This window comes from Orycteropus afer, unplaced genomic scaffold (genome assembly GCF_000298275.1).
Source record: "Orycteropus afer afer isolate SDZICR_OR568_19922 unplaced genomic scaffold, OryAfe1.0 scaffold00015, whole genome shotgun sequence".
Lineage (NCBI taxonomy): Eukaryota > Metazoa > Chordata > Mammalia > Tubulidentata > Orycteropodidae > Orycteropus > Orycteropus afer.
This window is the reverse complement of record NW_006921602.1, coordinates 19368985-19388970: the sequence shown is the minus strand read 5'-3', so window position 1 is coordinate 19388970 and position 19986 is coordinate 19368985. Positions and strand designations below refer to the sequence as shown.

General features: G+C 37.5%; 1 protein-coding gene across 1 annotated transcript in view; it reads right to left on the bottom strand.

The window, feature by feature from the left end:
• Window positions 1-8200: 8200 nt before the first annotated feature.
• Window positions 8201-19986, bottom strand: part of SLTM (SAFB like transcription modulator) — a 52488-nt gene continuing 40702 nt past the window's right edge. Inside the window, exons 13-21 of the mRNA XM_007958414.2 lie at window positions 19684-19766; window positions 19323-19486; window positions 15977-16157; window positions 14311-14435; window positions 13344-13514; window positions 12483-12794; window positions 12057-12201; window positions 11282-11442; window positions 8201-8309 (exon numbers count right to left, since the gene is read on the bottom strand). Of these exons, the coding sequence (XP_007956605.1) occupies window positions 8201-8309; window positions 11282-11442; window positions 12057-12201; window positions 12483-12794; window positions 13344-13514; window positions 14311-14435; window positions 15977-16157; window positions 19323-19486; window positions 19684-19766 (1451 nt within the window). The remainder of the gene's footprint in view (window positions 8310-11281; window positions 11443-12056; window positions 12202-12482; window positions 12795-13343; window positions 13515-14310; window positions 14436-15976; window positions 16158-19322; window positions 19487-19683; window positions 19767-19986) is intronic.

Here is a 19986-nt window from a genome sequence, read left to right as displayed (position 1 = left end):
AAAAATTAGAAAAGATTCTAAATCTACAGAAGGAGCATTCCAGTTGTATTTTCTCTAAGACAGATTTCTTTGTTCTTCTAGCAGTCCATGGTACATTCAATATCCTTCACCACCATCAGAATTCAAATTCATCAATTCTGCAGTTTTATTATTCACTGTCCAATTCTCATATGCATATGAGGCTACTGAAAACACCATGGCTTGGGTCAGGCACACCTTAATCTTCCTAAGTGACATCAGCAGCCTTGCCCAACGTAGTAAGTCATTTGATTTCTTGACTGCTGCTTCTGTATGTGTTGATTACGGATCTAACTAAAATTAAATCCTCGTGTCTTTTCTCCATTAATCATGATGTTGCTTACTGGTCCAATTGTGACGATTTTTGTTTTCTTTATGTTGAGGTGTAATCCACTGAAAGTGTTTCTTCATCATTAAGTGCTTCAAGTCTTCTTCACTTTCAGCAAGCAACACTTTCTATATAACTCAGCAACTCCATTCCTAATTATTTACCCAGAACAAGTAACTGATCAGTGGTTGCCTAGGGCCAGATATGTGGCTGATGACAATGAAATTTTTTAGTGACAAAAATATTCTGTATCTTGATCGTGGTTGTCGATATTTAGCATATACATTTGCCAATACTCAAACTGTACATTTAAAATGTATGCATGATATCATCTGTAACATGTACTTCAAAAAAGTTAATTTGTTTCTATATACCAACAATTGAAAATAGAAACTGAAAAATATTCCCATTTATAACAACATCAAGTACATCAACTACTTAGGGGGTAAATTTAACACAATTTATGTAAAACCTATGCACTGAAAATTAGAACTTGAGTTACTTCAATTCTATCATTCTGTATGACCACTTGAAATGTTTTAAAAACCATTTTATAGTGGTTTTAGGAGCTCTGGTGGCACAGTGCTTAAGCATTTGACTAATTAAAAGGTCAGCAGTTCAAACCCATCAGCTGTCTGTGGGAGAAATACTGAGGCAGTATGCTTCCAAAAGGATTTATAACCTTGGAAATGAGGCAGTTCTACCCTGTCATAGGAGGTTACTATGAGTCACAATCAACTCAATGCAGTGGGTTTTATTGTGATTTGAGTGAAAGCTTACAAAGCAATTTAGTTTTCAACACTTTATATACATTTTATGACATTAGTTGCAATCCCCTCAGAGTAAAAGCATTCTTCCTATATCCTATTTGGGTTCCCCATCTCCATTCACCCATCCTTTCTGCCCCTTCCTGCCTTCAGTGTTTGCCCTCCCTTTTTGTCTCACATTTGATTGTACTGAGGTGTACATTCCTACCTGGTGTTATTATTCATTGTATAGGCGTATCTATTGTTTGAGTGAAAGTTGATTCCCAGAAGTGGGTTCAGTTTCAAGTTTGAATGTAAGGGCCATAGTCTAGGGGGTTCCACCAGTCTCTATCAAACCAGTAAGTCTGGTCTTTTTTTGGGATTTTGAATTTTGTCCTACATTTTTCTACCATTTAGTCTGGGACCTTCTATTGTGATCCCACAGAGTGATGGGCAGTAGTAGCTGGGCATCATCTAGTTCTTCTGTTGTCAGGTTAATAGATACTATAGTTTGTGTGGTCAATTAGTCCTTTGGACTATTCTTTTGAGTTTTTTTCTTCATTCTTCTTTGCTCTGGACAGGGAGAAACCAAGTTGTATGTGAGATGGCTGGACTTCAGTCACTTACTCACCAAAGTAGGATGTAAAATATTGTCTTTAGGCACTATGTTATACCAATTGACCTAGATGTTCCCTGAGACTAAGCGCTTAAGCCCAGAGACCCAGTCCCTCAAGGTGTTTGGTTATGGTTAAGAAGTTTGCAAAACTTTGCCTCTTGTAGGCTTCCCCTGTATGGATATACTTACAGCACATACAAGTATGCATGTAGAAATACCCTGTGTCAAACCTATATATGCATGGATTACTTGAATGTTTTGTGCTTAAATTTTAAAGTTTAAACCAAGTGTGAACTGTAAAGTGCAGTATATTTTGGTGACTGCAAAGCTTAATTCATGAAAAAATATTTTACTTAACTTTAATAATATTTTTAAAGTTGAAGTTTCCTTTCCACTTGTTATTTTAAAACTAAAGAATGAAGGAAATGATTATTACTAGAAATAATTTTTGACATATAGGAGAGGGAAATATTAAGAAATCCTTTGTGGTCTCAAATATACTACATATGCCATTGGTAGTTATCTCCCACACATGGTTCCAAGGATGAAGAATCTTGAAATTCTTACAAGTATGTGCTTCTGTTTGAATTTTGGTTCTGTAACTTTCTATCTTTACGATTTGGGGCAAACTGTTTATTTCCTTATCAGTACCTATATCTGAACTATAACCTTGTTGTTGGAATTAAATGAGTTAATATACATAAATTACCTACCACAATGCCTGATACACTGTAAGTGCTTAGTAAACAGTAATTCCTGTCATGATCATATTCGTATCTAACATGCCAGACACATAAATTACTTTACTGTGTGATAAGATTTTTTTTCCCTTTAGCTTTCCTGTGTTTGGTTAAAATAATCAGGGATGACTGTATTTTGAATTTTTCTTATAACAGAAGTGAGATCTAGTAGGAACCATAAAGGTCATAAATTATGGATAAAGAAATTGGGTCCCATAAAGGTTAAATGATATGCCCCCAGTAGTAGGATGAGAACCAGAATCCAGATTTCTAACTCTTGGTCTAGTCTCCTAACCTTGGTACTAGGCTATAACCCCCTCTGAAACCCTTTCTAAAGGTGACTCTCTAACAGAATGAAAATAAAGCACTATTTATCTAAACAATCCATAATATCGTAACATGTCACAGCTCAGTCAGTACTGAAAGCAGTTCTGAAAGCTCTGGACACAAATTCTTAAAGGTCATACTGGGATTCCCCTCCAGACACCTCAGCAGTTCAACTAGATAAAGGAATTAATCATCAGCTAACCAGAAAATTAATCAGAGCATCTCATTCCACTGACAAAAACATAGGGTTTGTAATACAGTAAAACCTCCGAAAGACAAAACCTGTGTAGGACGGAAACCTGCTAAAGAAAAAAAAATTTTCCTCTAAAATAAGTGATAGAAAAGTGGTAGGACTGAACCCTGTCAAAGGCAGAAAATGTTTAAGACCAAAACCAAGGCAGTCCCATCGAGTTCTAGCTCTCTTAAGTTTCGCTGCACTATAAAACAACAAGCTGGAGCAGGGAGAAGGAAAACTCTAGAACCTGTAAAATTGCATTTGATCTTACCTACTCTGAGTTACATCTCTTCTGTAGTGATTTTCAACCCTGGCTGTGCATCTGAAGCTGCCAGGGAACTCTGGCAGGAGAGGGAGGTGCCTGGGCCCCACTCATGACTCTCTGGGGGTAAGGCTCAGGCTTGAGAACTTAGGCTCTGTCTGTCTCATCTAGTTAGCTGATTGTGCCCGCCAGCACCTATACCACTTCAGTTCTCTATGCAGTGATCTTTTCAAGTAAGATTTACTATTTTCTCATAAAATCAAGACATGTAACACAACTGCTAAAACAAGAGAAATAATGAATAGAATTTGTTCAGTAACACATATTTTCTCACTTAAATTTCTACAAGAGCCTGTCAGGTAAGCCAAGCCAACTGTAGCATCCTTGACATAAAATAAATTGCACATAATTGTATGCATCCAATAAATGGTGCAACTGGTCCTTGAATCCCTTATTCCTCTACATTCCAAAGCCTCTGATCTTTAGGCAGGACAGCCTTGTTAAGGTGTCCCAAGTGAAAGCTTTACCCTTGGCACACTCTCACCTAAGTATGGGTTGCTATTATAGTTGTAAAATGGAGACGTAGACAAAGTGAAGGCAAACTTGCCAGTCTACCTTTAAAGAGGCCAAAGCAGCTAGGTGCAAAGGAGACCAAGAACAACAGATCCCCTGAGGAATAAAGTAAAAGGCATTATAGAAGCTAATACACTAAACCACTCACTGCTGTCGAGCTGAATCTGACTCATAGTGACCCCTCTTTGGGTTTCTGAGGCATATCTCCATGGAAGAAGATTGTTGTCTTCCTTCTGAGGAGTGGGTGATGGGTTTGAACTGCCAGCCTTCTGTTTAGTAGTTAAATGCCTTAGTCATTACCAGAGCCACCAGAGCTCCGAAAGAAGCTAACCGATGATGGAATTTTAGGAAAAACAGGATATTAGAAAGTTCTCCCTTATTGTATGGAATCAAAATTGTTTGAAATTTCCATTTTATATTACCATATCCTTGATAGACGTACCGTATCATACTTGTAACATCTGGCCCGTTTCCTCTCTCACCTCTCAAACTGCCTGGCACAATATGAAGAGTAACTTAATATGTTTATTTTGATAACACTAGAAATTTAACATGGAAAAAAAATAGTCCAAATGAACTGGCTATTTGAGCTTTTGATGGGGTCACCTCTCTAATAAATCAATGAAAATATAACTCTCAAGCAGCCTTGATACTTGAATTTCCTAATCTGTTGGCAAACCCAGGTGGGAAGCAAAATATATGCTCATTGAGCATGAAGGTGGAGCAAAGACGATTTAATGGCTAATGCCCTTAAGCAAGTATTTCCTCTCGGGGTTATGTCTGGAATATGAGCCTTAGACTTAGTCTGGACAGCCTATCCCTAAATGATCCCATTGTTACTAGTAGTTGTACAAAGGGGTGGCTTGGGTAAAAACCTCTAGGCCGCCTCAAGCCCTCTCTTCTTCACTAGATGGGCTCTACCCTAAAGTGACTCCATATAAATATGCCATCTTAAAAGAGTGTGTCTGTCACAACAACGTGATTCCAAGACAAAGCCCAGGCACCCCACTGCAACCAGATTGTTGCCCCTAAAATCCTTACTACGTAAATTCTGAACCCTCCATGTTTATTTATTCAGCAAATATCTGAGTGACTACTAAGTGCCATGTGCCAGGGATACAGAATTGAACAGATGAAAATCCCTGGTTCTCCTGGAGATCCCAGTCAACTGGAGAGAGATAATAAACATCAGATGGGGAAGGGGGAATGGTTGAGAGGGTTGTGGTTTTAAATAAGGTCAGGAAAGACCTCAGTGAGACAAAAGTTCAGCAAAAACCTAAGTAAGAAAGACATGGGCATATCTTACAGGATGAGGGAAGGAAGCCCATCACAGAAAAAGGAATCAGAAAGCACAAAAGCCTTGAGATGGGCTGTTGTGAAAACAGAAAGAGGCCAGTGTGATTGGAACAAAGTGAACAAGAGTAGTAGGACATGAGTGAGAGAAGTAGGATACCCTAAGGAATGGATTTAGTCTATGGGAGATGGAAAATATTAGGTTTACTGCAAAGAAAAATGTTAAGTGGAATGGTATATAAGACGAAGGTGAATTAGTACAATAGAGGTGAAAACTGTGAAACCACTGGCTGGAATGGCTAGGTTATAACAGAGAGAGAAAGGAAAGACAGAAGCTTATCTTATAGGAACCACTTCAGGATTTCAGAAACAATTTATTTCAGGTAAAATTAAGCATTATTTGCTGACTGATGCATATTAAGTGATGAGGAGAGTGAAGTTAATTTTATCTGCAGCAGCCTCATGGATTTGAAGGTAGAGACTAAATGGGTGGATTCGCTACTTTTTGGAGAATATTCAGCATGTTAAATTTGAGGTGTCTGAGAGGAATGCTAATTAAGCATCAGGTGGAGCTGTAAGAACAGATTCATCCTTCAAGTAAGGAGTTGGATTAGGAAAGATTGCTTAGGAAAAATGCAAAAGTAATTTGACATTTAAGGCACTCCCTCCCCCCCATAAGGAGTCAATCATGGGGGGGAGCAAGATTCAGTTAGGACTGAATCCTAAATGAATGTTGGGACTGTGTAAACTTTGGTGGCACTAAGTGAAAATCTAGCAAAGGATACAAATAAAAGCAGGTTTTTAAAATTTTTATTTCATGCTTTTAAGAGCCTGGAATATTTTTTAATGTAATTTCTATGCTTTTATATTTCTTATGTAATTATTTTTGACCTATGTGGTTCCCCTTACTTCAATATCTTCCCAAAGCTTATTAATACAGCCTGTTCTCTTTCTTGAACCATTGTAAGCTGTTTCTCACAAATCACTGATATCACTAAAATTATGGTGAAGCATTTGGGTTGCTTATCAAGTATATGGGGAATAGGAAGTTTTCTTCCTTTCTCTTGGCTTTCAAGAGTCCATCCTCCTTTATAAATCTTTGATTTTTACTACTGACCATGAACCAACCAGTCTGCTAGCCGGTACTCCTGAACCTTGAGGGCTACACTCAAAATCAATGTCAAATTTGACAAGGTAAGTTGTCAGGCTTTCTGCACTTGTTAAAAGTTATTACACAGCAATCTGAGGGAAAAAAATTACTTACACAGTAAGTAACAGACCGTTAATCTTACTGTTAATAAGTCTATAGACTGTTGTATGCTTCAGAATATGTACAGAAAGAATGAAGCAAAGCAAAAATCTAGTTTTTTTAAAGAGCAAGTAACTTCTCAGACTCCCAGCTCAACAATGGGCAGGATAGTGATTGTTCATATGTCTAGGATTATCCCAAGAATCAGGCAAGCAAAAGCACTTTAAGCATATTCCCATGCTACAAATGAGGAAAAGACTGGATGTGATGTAATAGCCCCAAGTCACAAAATAGGCAGGGCTAAAGCTAAAATTTACTATATAATCTGACCTTCTACTATTGTGCCATTCTGTGAAGTGTTGTGGATCCAGATATGTAGCAGATCCCCTCACATAGACACACACACGTCACCTGCTTCCAACAGTTGTAGGGTTGGAAAGAGCAGAACAGGCTATGAAATTCAGAGCAGTATCATAAGTACCAGTTGCCCAAAGGGCCAAAGATCAAGGTACCTGACTGCCCACAGTACTCAGAAGCCTGAGTGTTCTCATGGGCATTAGCAAGCACTGCCTTCCAATGACAATTACCTTGAAGGGCTTTTCCAAATTAGATACCTTAGAAAATGAAATTAAAAAAAGTCAAGTCTCTAACACATCACAAGACTGTGCTGCCAAACTACTGAGGTCACGAAAGAGTTAAAGTTAGATTTCTTTTTTTCTAGGAAGAAAGGCAGAAACACTTTCTAGCTTTAAACCTAGTCACTTAAGTCAATTAGTTTGGGTTTAATTACACAAAGGACTGCAACACTAACACCTAAAATGCTGGAAACAGAAAGACACATATACTTCCAGGTGTGGATTTTTATTTTCACAGAGACAGCAATGCCTTCCCCTCATACAAGTATTTACAAAACCCAAATGATTCACCAATCTAGAACCTGGGTTTTTTTTTCCCCATTTCTCAATGTAGTTGGGAATGGAAAACATTAGTACCCACAGAATTCCTAGGGATGGGATTTATCCATCAAACAGTGCAGATTACCTAAAAGTGCACTTACCTGCACAGCTCAATCTAAGGACCTCAGTGATACACACCTCTTGGCCAAGGTTTCATTAACCTACTTAGTTCCATACCATGCAAATCTGAACAAGTGTGCTGCTACACTAAGCTAAAAATTGGTTCTCATTTTACAATTAAAAAGGTTCTCAACACTTTAGCAACTATATAGAATATGAAGGTTTATTTCAAAAAAGAGTACATTTTTTTTTAACCAGGATACACAGATGCACTTAATGTAACAGTACTCTGCAAAAATAGGTTACATAATACTCAGAAATGCAAGGAACAATCTTAATTCTCTAAAAATTAGACAGCAGACTTTTGAAGCTTAGACAGCCTTCAAAATGGAGGCTGAGAATGTTAGGTGACAAGAGGGAATTCTAAAGCCTGACACCACAGAACTAGTACTGCAAATTAAATCACTACCACACAGATACAAACTACTCTTTATAATCACACAGCGTTAAACAAAATGGTTTCAATATCAATCTTTTCAAATGTGCCTTGGTGCTGCAAGAAAAAAAGTTGAATGATACACAAAACTATTAAAAGTTACAACAGAACTGTTTAAACAACTTCTCCAAAATTGAGAAAAGCAATCATGTTAAGTTTTAAAAAAGAAAAAGAAAAAAAAAAAAAGGAAAGTCTGATGGAACTCTCAAGCAAGTCAGAGGTCCTCTTCATTAAGTAGTCAAGTAAAAGTTTACAGGAGATTTCAATAAATTATCTTGAAACCATGGCAGAGAGCTAATTTTCAGAATCGTCGTGGAGGTCCACCCTTAAATGGCTTAAATCCGGAGCCACTTCCTCTTGGCATGGAATTGCCACTGATTTGTACAATTCTATTAATTGGGGATGCATTGCTAAAGAAGGTTTAAAAGGAAAAAGAAAGAGAACAGAAATGTAACTATAGCAAAACCTATGTAATGGTTATTAGATGTTGTTCTGTTTCTTATCTATAGTAAATCACTGACTTCAACAGATCTGTGAGGTATGTACTGTTTCTAACCACACTCTGTTATTAGCTGCCGTCTAGTCAGTCTTGACTCATGGTGACTACATGAACAACAGGATTGGACTATTGTGATTGAAGAATTTTCACTAGCTGATATGCAGAAGATCACCAGGCAGGCCATTCTCCCTAGTCTATCTTAGTCTGGATGCTTCATTGAAACATTATAGAAACACATAAGCCACCTCTGACAGGTGGTGGTTGTATGTAAAGTGTGTTGGCTGGGAACTGAGCCTGGGTCTTCCACATGGAAGAGGAAAATTATACCAATGACACGAACCATCGCTGCTCTTCAACTCCACTTTACTGATGACAAAACTGAGAGCTAAAGGTTAAGTAACTTGCTAAAGGTCACAGAGCTAATTAATGGTGAAGCCTCTGCCTCTTAAGAAGCTTTTAATAGTGGACATGAATGGACTACAACAGTGGTACCTCAAAGTGTGGTCCCCACAACCAGACTCAACTGGCATAAAAAAACACATAAAAATCTCATTCCAAAACCTACACTGGTGAATAGCACCTGGGGTATTAAAAAGCTTTCAAGCAGACATCTAAGATATAGCTAATGGTCTCCTATCGTCAGAAGCGAAGAAGAGTGCAAACCACCAAGGACTTTTACAAGCAATCAGCCCTAGGACATGATGGACCTCAAGACCAGAAGAACTAGATGGTGCCTGGTTACCAATACCAGCAACTCAGTAAAGGATCAAAACTTGCCATCCTGGACAGAGTGGGAAGATAAATGTGGAACAAAATCCAAAAACACAATAATGACCAGAATTACTGGTCAGATGGAGTCTGGTGGGACCCCTAATACTATGACCCTGAGATACACCGCAGGCCTGGAATAAAACTCAGTCCCAGGGGCTGGGTCTCAGCCCAACAGTAAATAAGATGTACACGCAGACCACTCAACCCAGGGTGACACACCCACATACTCTATGGAGATGCATCCCTTGGAGCAATCGACCTTGGGGCACCAGAGGGGCAACATTCACACGGAGGAAAGGCAGGACACACAGGAGTGCAAAACTATGAGGGGCATGGCAGGAGTGGTTTACAAGCAAGGGAAGGGAGGAGAGTGGGTTAGAGTTAGGGATGGTAATTGGGGAATGAAACCAAATGTATATGAAGTGTTGAATGTAAAACTCTGCTCTGTAAATATATACCTAAAGTACAATTAAAAAAAAAAAAAAAAAAAACAGTGTGGTCCCCAGATCAGCAACATCAGCATCACCGAGAACCTTATTAGAAACGCAAATTCTCAGTCCCTACCTCAGACCACTAAAATACAAACTAGGGGTGAGGGCACAGCAATCTGTGTTTTAACACACTCTCCAGGTGATTCTTATATGCATTAAAGTTTCAGAAATCTAACCTAAAGGAAGTCATTCAAAATATTTTTCTGGAATTTTTATGTACAATACAAAAACAGTATGTACTAGTGAGTAACACAGCTCACCGACAAGATAATTTACCTCTCAGCATATAAATAGGCTTTGGGATAAACGTCCAAAAATTTTGCCAGAATTATTTGAAAAAGGAGACCCACCAAAATCAAAACCAACAAAAACAAAACATGAAACCTTGTAACAAATCTGGGATAAAATGCCATGATGAAAAAGTTTAAGTAGAATAAAATCTATTACAGAAAAGTCTGAATCCAGGCTGAGGAACATAAAATAGATCTTATGGACTAGAAAAGTTGTTTATAGTTTTGGAGTAAGTAAATGATATGATAAAATTGGTGCACCAACAGTTAAATTTAGAGATATTGTGAACAATGGAGTAGGAAAAGGATTAATTTGGGAAAAAGAGATAGAAGCTGCAATAGGTAAGAAGGGAACACTGTTATAGAAACATTTTAAAAATAATACCAACTGCAGACAATAAAAAGGGCAAGAAAGTTTGAAATAAAAATGAGTGACTGTGGATTTATGGAGACAGCAAAGCATTTACATGGAGATGAGCAACAGAGCTGAAAATAAGTATGTCTAAAGCACAACCATTTGAAGAAGCCAACAAAAGAAAATAAGAGGATAGAATGAAAAGTATGGTACCTCAGAACACAAGGGTGCCTTTCAAAAAAAGGAAAAGCAACAGTGTAAAATGGTACTTAACCACTAAGGAGCCTGAGAACTTAAGGACTAAAAGAACCTACACTTATCAAGATGAAAGTCATCAGTGACCTTTAAAAATCAAAGAAAGAACAAGTGAGTGATGACTTAGTGGAAGCAAAAGTGTAACACACACTCAAGTTTCACAGTAGAAATGACAGTAGTAATTTCAGTCACTGAAATAAGCCAATTCTCTCTCCTTAGACAGGGGAAAGGGAAAGAAGAGCATGGTAGAGAGAGAGGTCTAAGGTTTGCAGCTAAGGGCCAGAATGTGAAGGAAAAAATAATACAGCTCACTAATAAGATAATTACCTCTTAGTATATAAATAGACTTTGGGATAAATATCATAAAGTTTTGCTAGAGTTATTTGAAAAGAAAGAAAACAACAAGCTTTCAGTATCTCTTCCTTTCTAGGAATTTTACAATGAGCAGTAGTAAACAAGACAATCATTCCAACATGAGGTTAATGTTCATTATCTAATGAATTTTGATGCACACACAAATCTACATGCCAAAATTATCAATTAATTTACAGAAAGGAATATTATCTCCTGGAGATTTTTAGTTAATACAGGGAAATGTATGGGCAGATCATGGTTGCTGCTAGCGGTGAATTTAATCCATCAGAAACTAAAATGACTTTTAAGTGAAGAATGAAGGTTTGGTTTGTGCTGGCACAAAGGCCTTAACTGAGTAGCTACTTACCTTGCGTGTTGAGTTATCATGCCTGTTCCCGCCCGGCCATCACCCATTCGCCTTGCATCATGATATCCAGGCCCTTGAGAAGGTGGACCATGCCACTCTTTCCTTGGTCCACTTGTGTCCCGTCCATGGCGTTCAACCACATGTCGTTCTTCAGGATAGTGCTAAAGAATGGCATATAAAAAGAAAATTCATGACACCTTCAGTTTCATATTTATTTATTTATCTTGATGTATTTTCAACGTCAAGATCAAATTAAAAATATGAGAAAATATAAGCAATTCAGTATCGTATAAAGGGTTCCCATCTGTTTTGTAGTGAGAAGCTACTCATGTTTCAGAGTAGGATATGGGGAAAAAATTAAGTACTCTAATTTCTATTTCCCTATTTTCTACACACGTTTTGACCCTTAAGTATTTCAAACATCCCCATCTATGTACAGGTAAGAAGGCATAGTCAGAAGTCAAAACATTAAGACAAATCAGGGTGGGGTAGCTGATCACCCTGTTAGGACAGCAGAGAAATTTCATAAAAATGGAGTAAGTTCTTCAGAGATACTATGCTACTTCTTTGGACTACTGATATTCAACTACTAACTGTAAAATATGAAAAATATTAAGAAATATTTTACAAAAAATTTACTTTTACAAAAAATTAATCTCCCAGTAAGTCTAACCTAATCTAGGCCACATCTAAGTGTTACTACTCTCTATCAAGAGCATCTCATAAATCACCTGCATTTCTAAACAATAGACAATAAACACTCCTAACCATTTACCTGTGCCCCACTTCCTCGGTCTGAGATTACTCCTCTGTCTCCTTCTCTGTTTCCATAACCGGTGGTATTACTGCGATTCCCAGGAGGGGCACTTCTCACACTGTGTCCTGAGACTTCTCTCCCAGATCGCTCTGGCCTTTCAACTCTGTTAAACAAAACACATATATGAACACAATTTTATTACAATTCTTTTCTTGTTTAGCCCAAATGCACTATACACTAGCAAGGCATTTGGTCAAGGGCTTAAATGTTAACTGAAAGGCTCCATGGGACAAAGACTTGGCAATCTGCTTCTGCAAAAACTACAGCCAAGAAAATGCAATGCAGCAGTTGTACTCCATCACGCATGGAGCCACTGAGTTAGAATTGACTCAATGGGACCTAATCATAACCACGACAGCTAGGCATTAAAAACTACACAAATACCTTGTTTCCCGTTTGTCAGTGGCCATGCCTCCTTCACTTTTCCAGGTGGTGGGTCTAGGTGGGTTGGGCCCTGCTTCTCGAGGATGTCTAGGGTGAGCGATATCAGGCCTGTCATGAATGATCACGGTTCTCCTCTCATCTCGTTCCCCCCTCACTTCTCGCCTGTCTGTTTCTCTAAGTTCGTTTCTTGGTGGAGGCTCATTTCGTCTGGAATCACTGAAATTTTTGGGATACCTCTCATAGCCTGGATCTTCTCTTCGTGCAGTAGGACGTGCTTTTTTCCCCTCACCTTGACCAACAAAATGATCCCGCCTATCGGTTATCCAAAAACAAAAAAAGACAGGTCTTAAGAAGTACTACATGGCCTTATTCTTAATTTGCATAACCTACAATGATAATGCCTTCTTTAAAGTTTAACTTAAGATAAAACCACCAAAAAAAAATCTCCAATTACTGATAATTCTAATTCTCTCAAACCGAGCAAAATGTCTGGCATAAATGTTGGATTTGTAGCACCCAGGAGAAATTACAACAACCACTCGAGTCACTATCTATCTGAGGGTATTTTACTCTACAGGCGAAACACATCTAAATCTAACAGTCTCCACCTACAGCATATCAGTATTTTGGCATTACTCTTTAAGTCTTAAAAGAAGATAAAGCCAACATGCTTAACTCTGTTATTATGGCCTATTTAACTCATTTCAAACACTGAATCCCATTACCACTAGCAAAACAAAACACAAACATACATTCAGTTCTGACTTGTATTTCTGAATCAAGATTTTAACATAGAATCAAAGTATCACTAGCAAGGAGGCTCTTTTATCAAATATAACAATTTTCAATGTATCTACTTACCTTTCAAAAGATGAAGACTGTACTGCTGAACTGTCAGGAAACCTGCCCCTCTCTCGGTGATCAAAGTCATTAAATCTGTTTTGTTGCCGAGAGTAGTCAGACCCATGGCCGAATCGTGCATCTGCATCTAAAGACATCTTTTTATTCTCATTCCAGTAAGGGTCATCACGCCTTAAAGAGAAATATTTGCTCATTTATAATAAATTTCATAATTATCAAACATTTACTTGGAGTCATACATACCACATGTTAAAAACTGAGAATATAAGAGGTCTTATAAACTTAAGACACAAGACATTCAGTTACCAGTTAGCAAAGAATTAACTGCAGAATTGTTAGAACAATTTAATAGGAGAAAAAATAGTTGAAATATTGCCTATTTAAAAATTATTAAATGGAAAAGAGAAACAAGGTAAAATAATTAACACCATTTTATAGTAAAATTCTAACCATAACCTTTCAGGTTATACTTAACTTTGGAAAAAGAGGTAAGTTCCAAGCATTATTCATTCATTCCACCTATTTCTCAACATAATCAACTCACAGAATTCAAGAAAATTAAATATATTACAATAGTTTAAAATCTATTAATAAGCTTTAAAATAAACAGAAAATAGAATCTGTGTTTTAGTCTTCCCACATTTACATGCAACTACACCTTATGAAAACTTTCAAAATGGGCCTGAGTTTGAGAATCATTATTGAAACCTGCTGTGACTATGTATTTCCAGTCATAATGAAAATACATTTGGCATTAGGAAGGGAAAAAGGGAAAGACAAGCAAACTCTTTCTGAATGTCTGAGAATGCACTGGGTTCACCTCAGTAATATAAGCTTCCCACCCCTGCTGACAATGACTTTTTATTCCAGTGATAAGAACCTGTACTTTCTAATTCTCTACGTATTCTTAGCTTGAAGGGAGTAAGATAGCAAGCATAACTATTAAAGAAAGCAAGCAAGAAACTACCTATGATCTACATCACGTGGGCGTTTCAAAGAATTCCGTTTTTCTTGTTCATATCGAAGCTGCTGCTGTTGCCTTCGGAGTTCCTCTCGTTCTCGAGCAATACGTTCAGCTTCCTTACGACGTTCCTTCGGACAACACAGAAGGAAGAACCAACCAAAGCAAAATGAAACATTATGTAAGTATACATGCAACTTTGTTTTAATCCTGTCATTAAGAAACTGCCATAGGCTAACACCAAAGAACACAAACCTGAGACAAATAACAATCTGACTTCAATAATCTATGCTATGGCTACTGTCCTTCAACATTAAAAACAAAAGGGACCTGCGGTTTCCAGCCAAATAAAATACCAGGCATATGAGTTGAACATTTACCTCAAGTAAATGTTCTCTTTGGAGAGAACAATCATGGGAAAAAGAAGGGGTGGTTATGCACAGGGAGACAGCTCAGGGGGCAGGAGTGTATTGAGGGATGGACACTGGGAAGAGGTAACTATGGGGAGGAAGTGGGAGGGGAGCTGCTGCATTGTAAATTTTGGTCAATGACATGAGACAAAGTATATGTGAAATGCTGTATGGAAAGTGAATTTTCTCTGTAAATCTTCACCCAAATCACAATTAAAAAAAGGGACTAAGTAATGAAAGCTAGTAAGTACTTGGGAAGGTCATACTTATTTAATCATTTAACTAAACAAATCAAAAGCACCTAAAATGAACTAGAAATATAATTCTTAATGTTCATGGAGACTAAACCAAAACACTGAAACTCATTGCCCGTCTTAAAATCTTGGTTGTGATTCTGCAGAAAGAGAATCATATTTCCATCCAACCATGGGAAATCATTCCCACTATAATATATATAAGTGGTGGTGCGGGATCGGGCAGTGTTTCGTTCTGCTGTGCATGGGGTCGCTATGAGTCAGAAACGACTCGACGGCACCTAACAACAACAACAACAAACATATATAAGTGGAGTCCTGGTGGCACAATGGTTAAGTACTTAGCTGTTAACAGAAAGGTCAGTGTTCAAAACCACCAGCCACTGCATGAGAGATAGATGAGGAAGTCTGCTACTGTAAAGTTTACAGCCTTGGAAATCCTATGGGGCACTTCTATTCTGTCCTATAGGGTAGCTGCAAGTCAAAATCAACTTGACAGTCAATGGATTTGGTTTTTGCTTTTTTTCTTTTTAATATAATATGCAAAGAAACAATTTTTTTCCTCTAAGATTAGGACAAGGCTGGCGGTTCAAACCCACCAGCCACTCCTCAGAAGGAAGGTTGGGCAATCCTACTTCTGTAGTGATACTGCCTCGGAAACCCAAGGAGGGGTCGCTATGAGTCGGGGCCGACTCGACGGCAAACAACAACAACAACAAGATTAGGACAGTGACAGAGCCTGGATTACAACTACTCTGGACTCATAGTCCTATGCTCAGACTAGTAGGCTGCCATGATATTGCAGAGCTAGAGTTATTACTGATCAGCTATAACAGTCATTACTAAATACATTTTTTTTTTATTGGCACCTAATTCATCTTTGAGGGATGGTTAAATGCTCATTAGCTGAACCCATTCCATACAGGTTTTAAAACAAGTAAAGCAAGTATCACAGAGTTTGAAAAAGGTCATTTATTTAAGATGAAAAGAAAGATTTTCTGACTGCACCTGTTCAATACGAATGCGTTCCCTTTCCAAGCGTTCGCGTTCCATTCTCTCTCTCTCTAGTTTTTGCCTTTCAATTTCTAGGCGCTCTCTCTCTCTCTGTAAGCGATCCCGTTCTTCTCGTTCACGAATCATCCTAATACGTTCTCGCTCTCGACGCTCTCTTTCTGCAATCTCTCTTCGTCTAACAAAAATCAATATTCAAAAATACTTAAATTATGCTAGCACTGTGTGAAAGAGAATAGTTTTTGAATTTGAATTTTTTCAATACTGAGACTTATTTATAAGACTGTCAACTGACAAGGTGAATTTTATAGAATGGTTGTCTCTTAGATAACTCCTGTTTAAGTAAAAATCCCATTACAATAATAGCCAATTAATGATCTGATATTTAAAACATGAGAAAGTTTATGTATATGAGTTTATAGAATCACAACTTTCATTGTTTTTGATAGAAAAACCTCAAATATTCATTATATATTCTATTTCCTTAAGCAAAGTATAGTTCTTTTTCATGATTTGGAAACATCAATTTTAGCAAATGATTTATGTAACAAAATGGAGCCCTGGAACATTCACTGGTTCTGTCAGGTAACATGTATTTTTAAGACAGGAGAGTCTGATTGACTGCTGAACCAAATTAAGTTATTGTATCAGACTTCTGATAGTTTTTCTCTCTCTTCTTCACTCTAAGGCAGTCAGTGTATCTTCTTTATCACGTGTTCCTCTTATAACACAGTGGTTATCAATGGGTCAGTACTGTTCCCATGGAAATGTTAGGTGTGCTGTTACTAGCATTTAGTGAGTAGGAATCAAGGATTCTAAATATCTTATGATGGATGGAACAGTAAGGATAGTCCTGTTCAACATAAAATCGTTACCCACACCCTACACTTTTTTGATGTTTTTCTACCAAAAATGTCATAGTCATTTACGTCACTAAAAAAAAAAAATCAATATCTGAGCCTAGAACACAACTCCATTTTTCATAAACACTAGGTTCGTTGTTTGTGGAATGGATTTAATACACACTAAATTTTCCAGGAATGCAACTCCGTGTACATAGATAGGAAAAAAAAACCCACACACTTTCTTGAGAAATTTACTACCAAGAGTCATTTACCACTTCAGAAATCATGTCATAATGGCAAGACCACTGCTGGTATCTGATTCACCAATACAAGTCAGTCTGTATTCGTAGCTGTCACATTCTCAGTGACTCTACATATGGATGCAAAATATTTGACTACTTCATTGGGTCTTCTAGAGAGTCAAGCCTAAACATTCATATCTGAAATAATGTATTTTATTATAAATTACTTTTATTTCTCCTTTATGTTCCAGATAAAGTATTAAGTTGTATTTTGGAAATTATTTGCAGAAGCAGGTTAGGTTATATTATTTATATATATTTAATTACATTTATATTACATAACTTCATTTCAGGAAGGCAAGAAAGAAAGGTGTTAAAACAGTTTTTATATAAAAGGAGTGTCCAGCCTGTTAGGCTTGAGAATCGCTATTCTAGCAGCCCTGTACTCCCTCTTTCCTCCCAACCAGCTGTCAGCTAAACAGGAGGCTGAGCTTACTGGGACTTCATCCAAACACAGAAAAAAATGGGTCCTAAGTGATGCATACATTGTTTCCTTATAGTAAAGCATCTGTAATTGCTAAAAGTATTTCCAGTATTTTCCAGCACTCATGTCAGTACCATAAATACATGAAATCCCATGTTAAGTAACTTCTAGACAAATAAGATAGGTTGATATTTGGAAGTATACATTTAAAACACATCCATGAAAATATTAAGTGGCCTCCAAAAATTGACATATGAAAGTAAAGTGGAACTCATAATGAACTGGTACAATATCTCCAATAAAAGTAAAAATGTTTTAAGTTTGTTTGTTTTTACAGATAAAGCTTGCTTGGGATACAGCCTGAACATAATAAGGCCCATTGGGCAAATTTCCCTTTATGTGACCTTTAATCCAAGAGGAATGAATTTTTGCTGAAGTACTAAAATTTCAACATAGTATTTGAACACTGATAACTACTCTGAGATTATGTTTTTGCAAAATCAATTTTTTCTTTAAAGGAATTTTTTTTTATGGTAGCAGCTTTGGAGTAGAGGAAAGAGCACTGGACTTGGGAGTCAAAAGGCTTGGGTCTGAGTCCTGACCCTGTCACTCAGTAGTCATGTGGCAAGTGGAAGAGTCTTTTAGTCTCTGTGGGTCTCTATTTTTAAAAATAATAATATGGATATTATCTTTACAGAACTGTAGAGGTGGAGTTAACAGATGGAAGACTACAAACTATAAAATGCTATGCAAACCTAAACAGCTGTATTTAAATACAGGTACAAAATGGATTCTTTTAGGCTGAACTACTATGTATGTCTATGCAGCAGGGAGTGTACCCAAGACCATGTATAGAGTTGGCAGACGATGGTTCTATGAGTGTATTTGTATGTTCTGTAAGAATTCCCACCTGTATACTAGAGCTGACAAGGGACATTTCTTGTAGTCACTTCTTGGTCACAGCCAGCTACCCAAAGGGAACAAGTAGTTGGACCTGTGGGCTCAGGACCTTGGTCACAGGGGACATCGAGCTCAACTGGCATAACATACTACACAAAACATTGTTCCACCTCCTACTATAGCGAGTGGGATCTTAAAAGGTTGCAAGCAGCCATCTAGATGCAATGATGGGTCTTTCCTTGTCCAGAGCAAAGAAGAATGAAGAAAACCAAAGATGCATGGAAACGATTAGTCCTAGCGACTGGTACACCATGTGATCTGCAGCCTATACAACTATGAGACCAGAAGAACTAGATGGTACCCGGCTACCACTGTCAACCACTCAGAGGGGTGTAGGAGATCCTGGATAGAGAGAGAGAACAATATGGAACAAAACTCAAAATCATTTGGAAAAAAAAGGGGGAGATGGGGACACCAGGTTTGCTGGTCTGATAGAGCCTGATGGAATCACTGAGACTGTGGTCCCTAGCTGTCCTTCAGGTCTGGAATTGAACCCACTACTGTAATTTCCAGCCAAATAAAAGACAGGGGCATGTGAGTTAAACATGTTACTGAGGTAGATACACCCCCTGAAGAGAACAGTCATAAGAGAAAGAAGGGCTGTTTATCCACAGGGAGAAAGCACACGGGGCAGGAGTGTATGGAAGGATGGACACAGGGAAGAGGTAACTATCGGGAGGAAGTGGGAGGGGAGCTGTTGCATTGGGGTAAATTGTAGTCAATGTCATGAGACGAAGTGTATGTGATGGAAAGGGAATTTGCTCTGTAAACTTTCACCCAAATCACAATTAAAAAAAAAATTATTTTCCTACCTTCTATACTCCATTGCTCGTCGTAGTCTTTCAAAACGAACTAACTGTTCTCTAAACTTTTGTTCCTTCATCTTTTCAAAAGGCAGGATCTCTTTCCTTCTGTAGTCTTTGTCCTTTTTTTTATCTAGGCAAGCTCTCTCCTTTTCCTTGCTCCTCCCATGAGTCTATAGAAAAAAAAAAATACAAGAGGATCAGAAATTAAAATACTTTTGTTTTCCATAGAGCTAAACTGTCTAGTAATAGCTCCTTTTGTCTTAGATTTTCTGGCATACAAGTATGCAAAGATGGTTTCAAAGATTCTAAATTATCTTCTTTTAGAGACAGGTGAAACATATATTAACATCCCTCTCAAGAGACTTACTTTCTCATGTCTTCCTCTTCTTGATCTAGAATGATCTCCTTTAGTTTGGTCTAAAATGACCATATGTCCTGGACTCTTTGAACCTAACAGAAAAACGTATGTTTTAGATAACCAAATATAAAAAATATATATCATTAAGAAAGAAAATAATGAGGCAGATGTTCCGAAACCAACACATGAAATAAAAAACTTACTTATTCTATGACACTTTATATGAAGAGAGTTTTTTAAGTAGTTCAATGATAACAAACACTTTCAGTAATACCAAAAGATCTTAACTCAATTACACAACTATAAATCAAG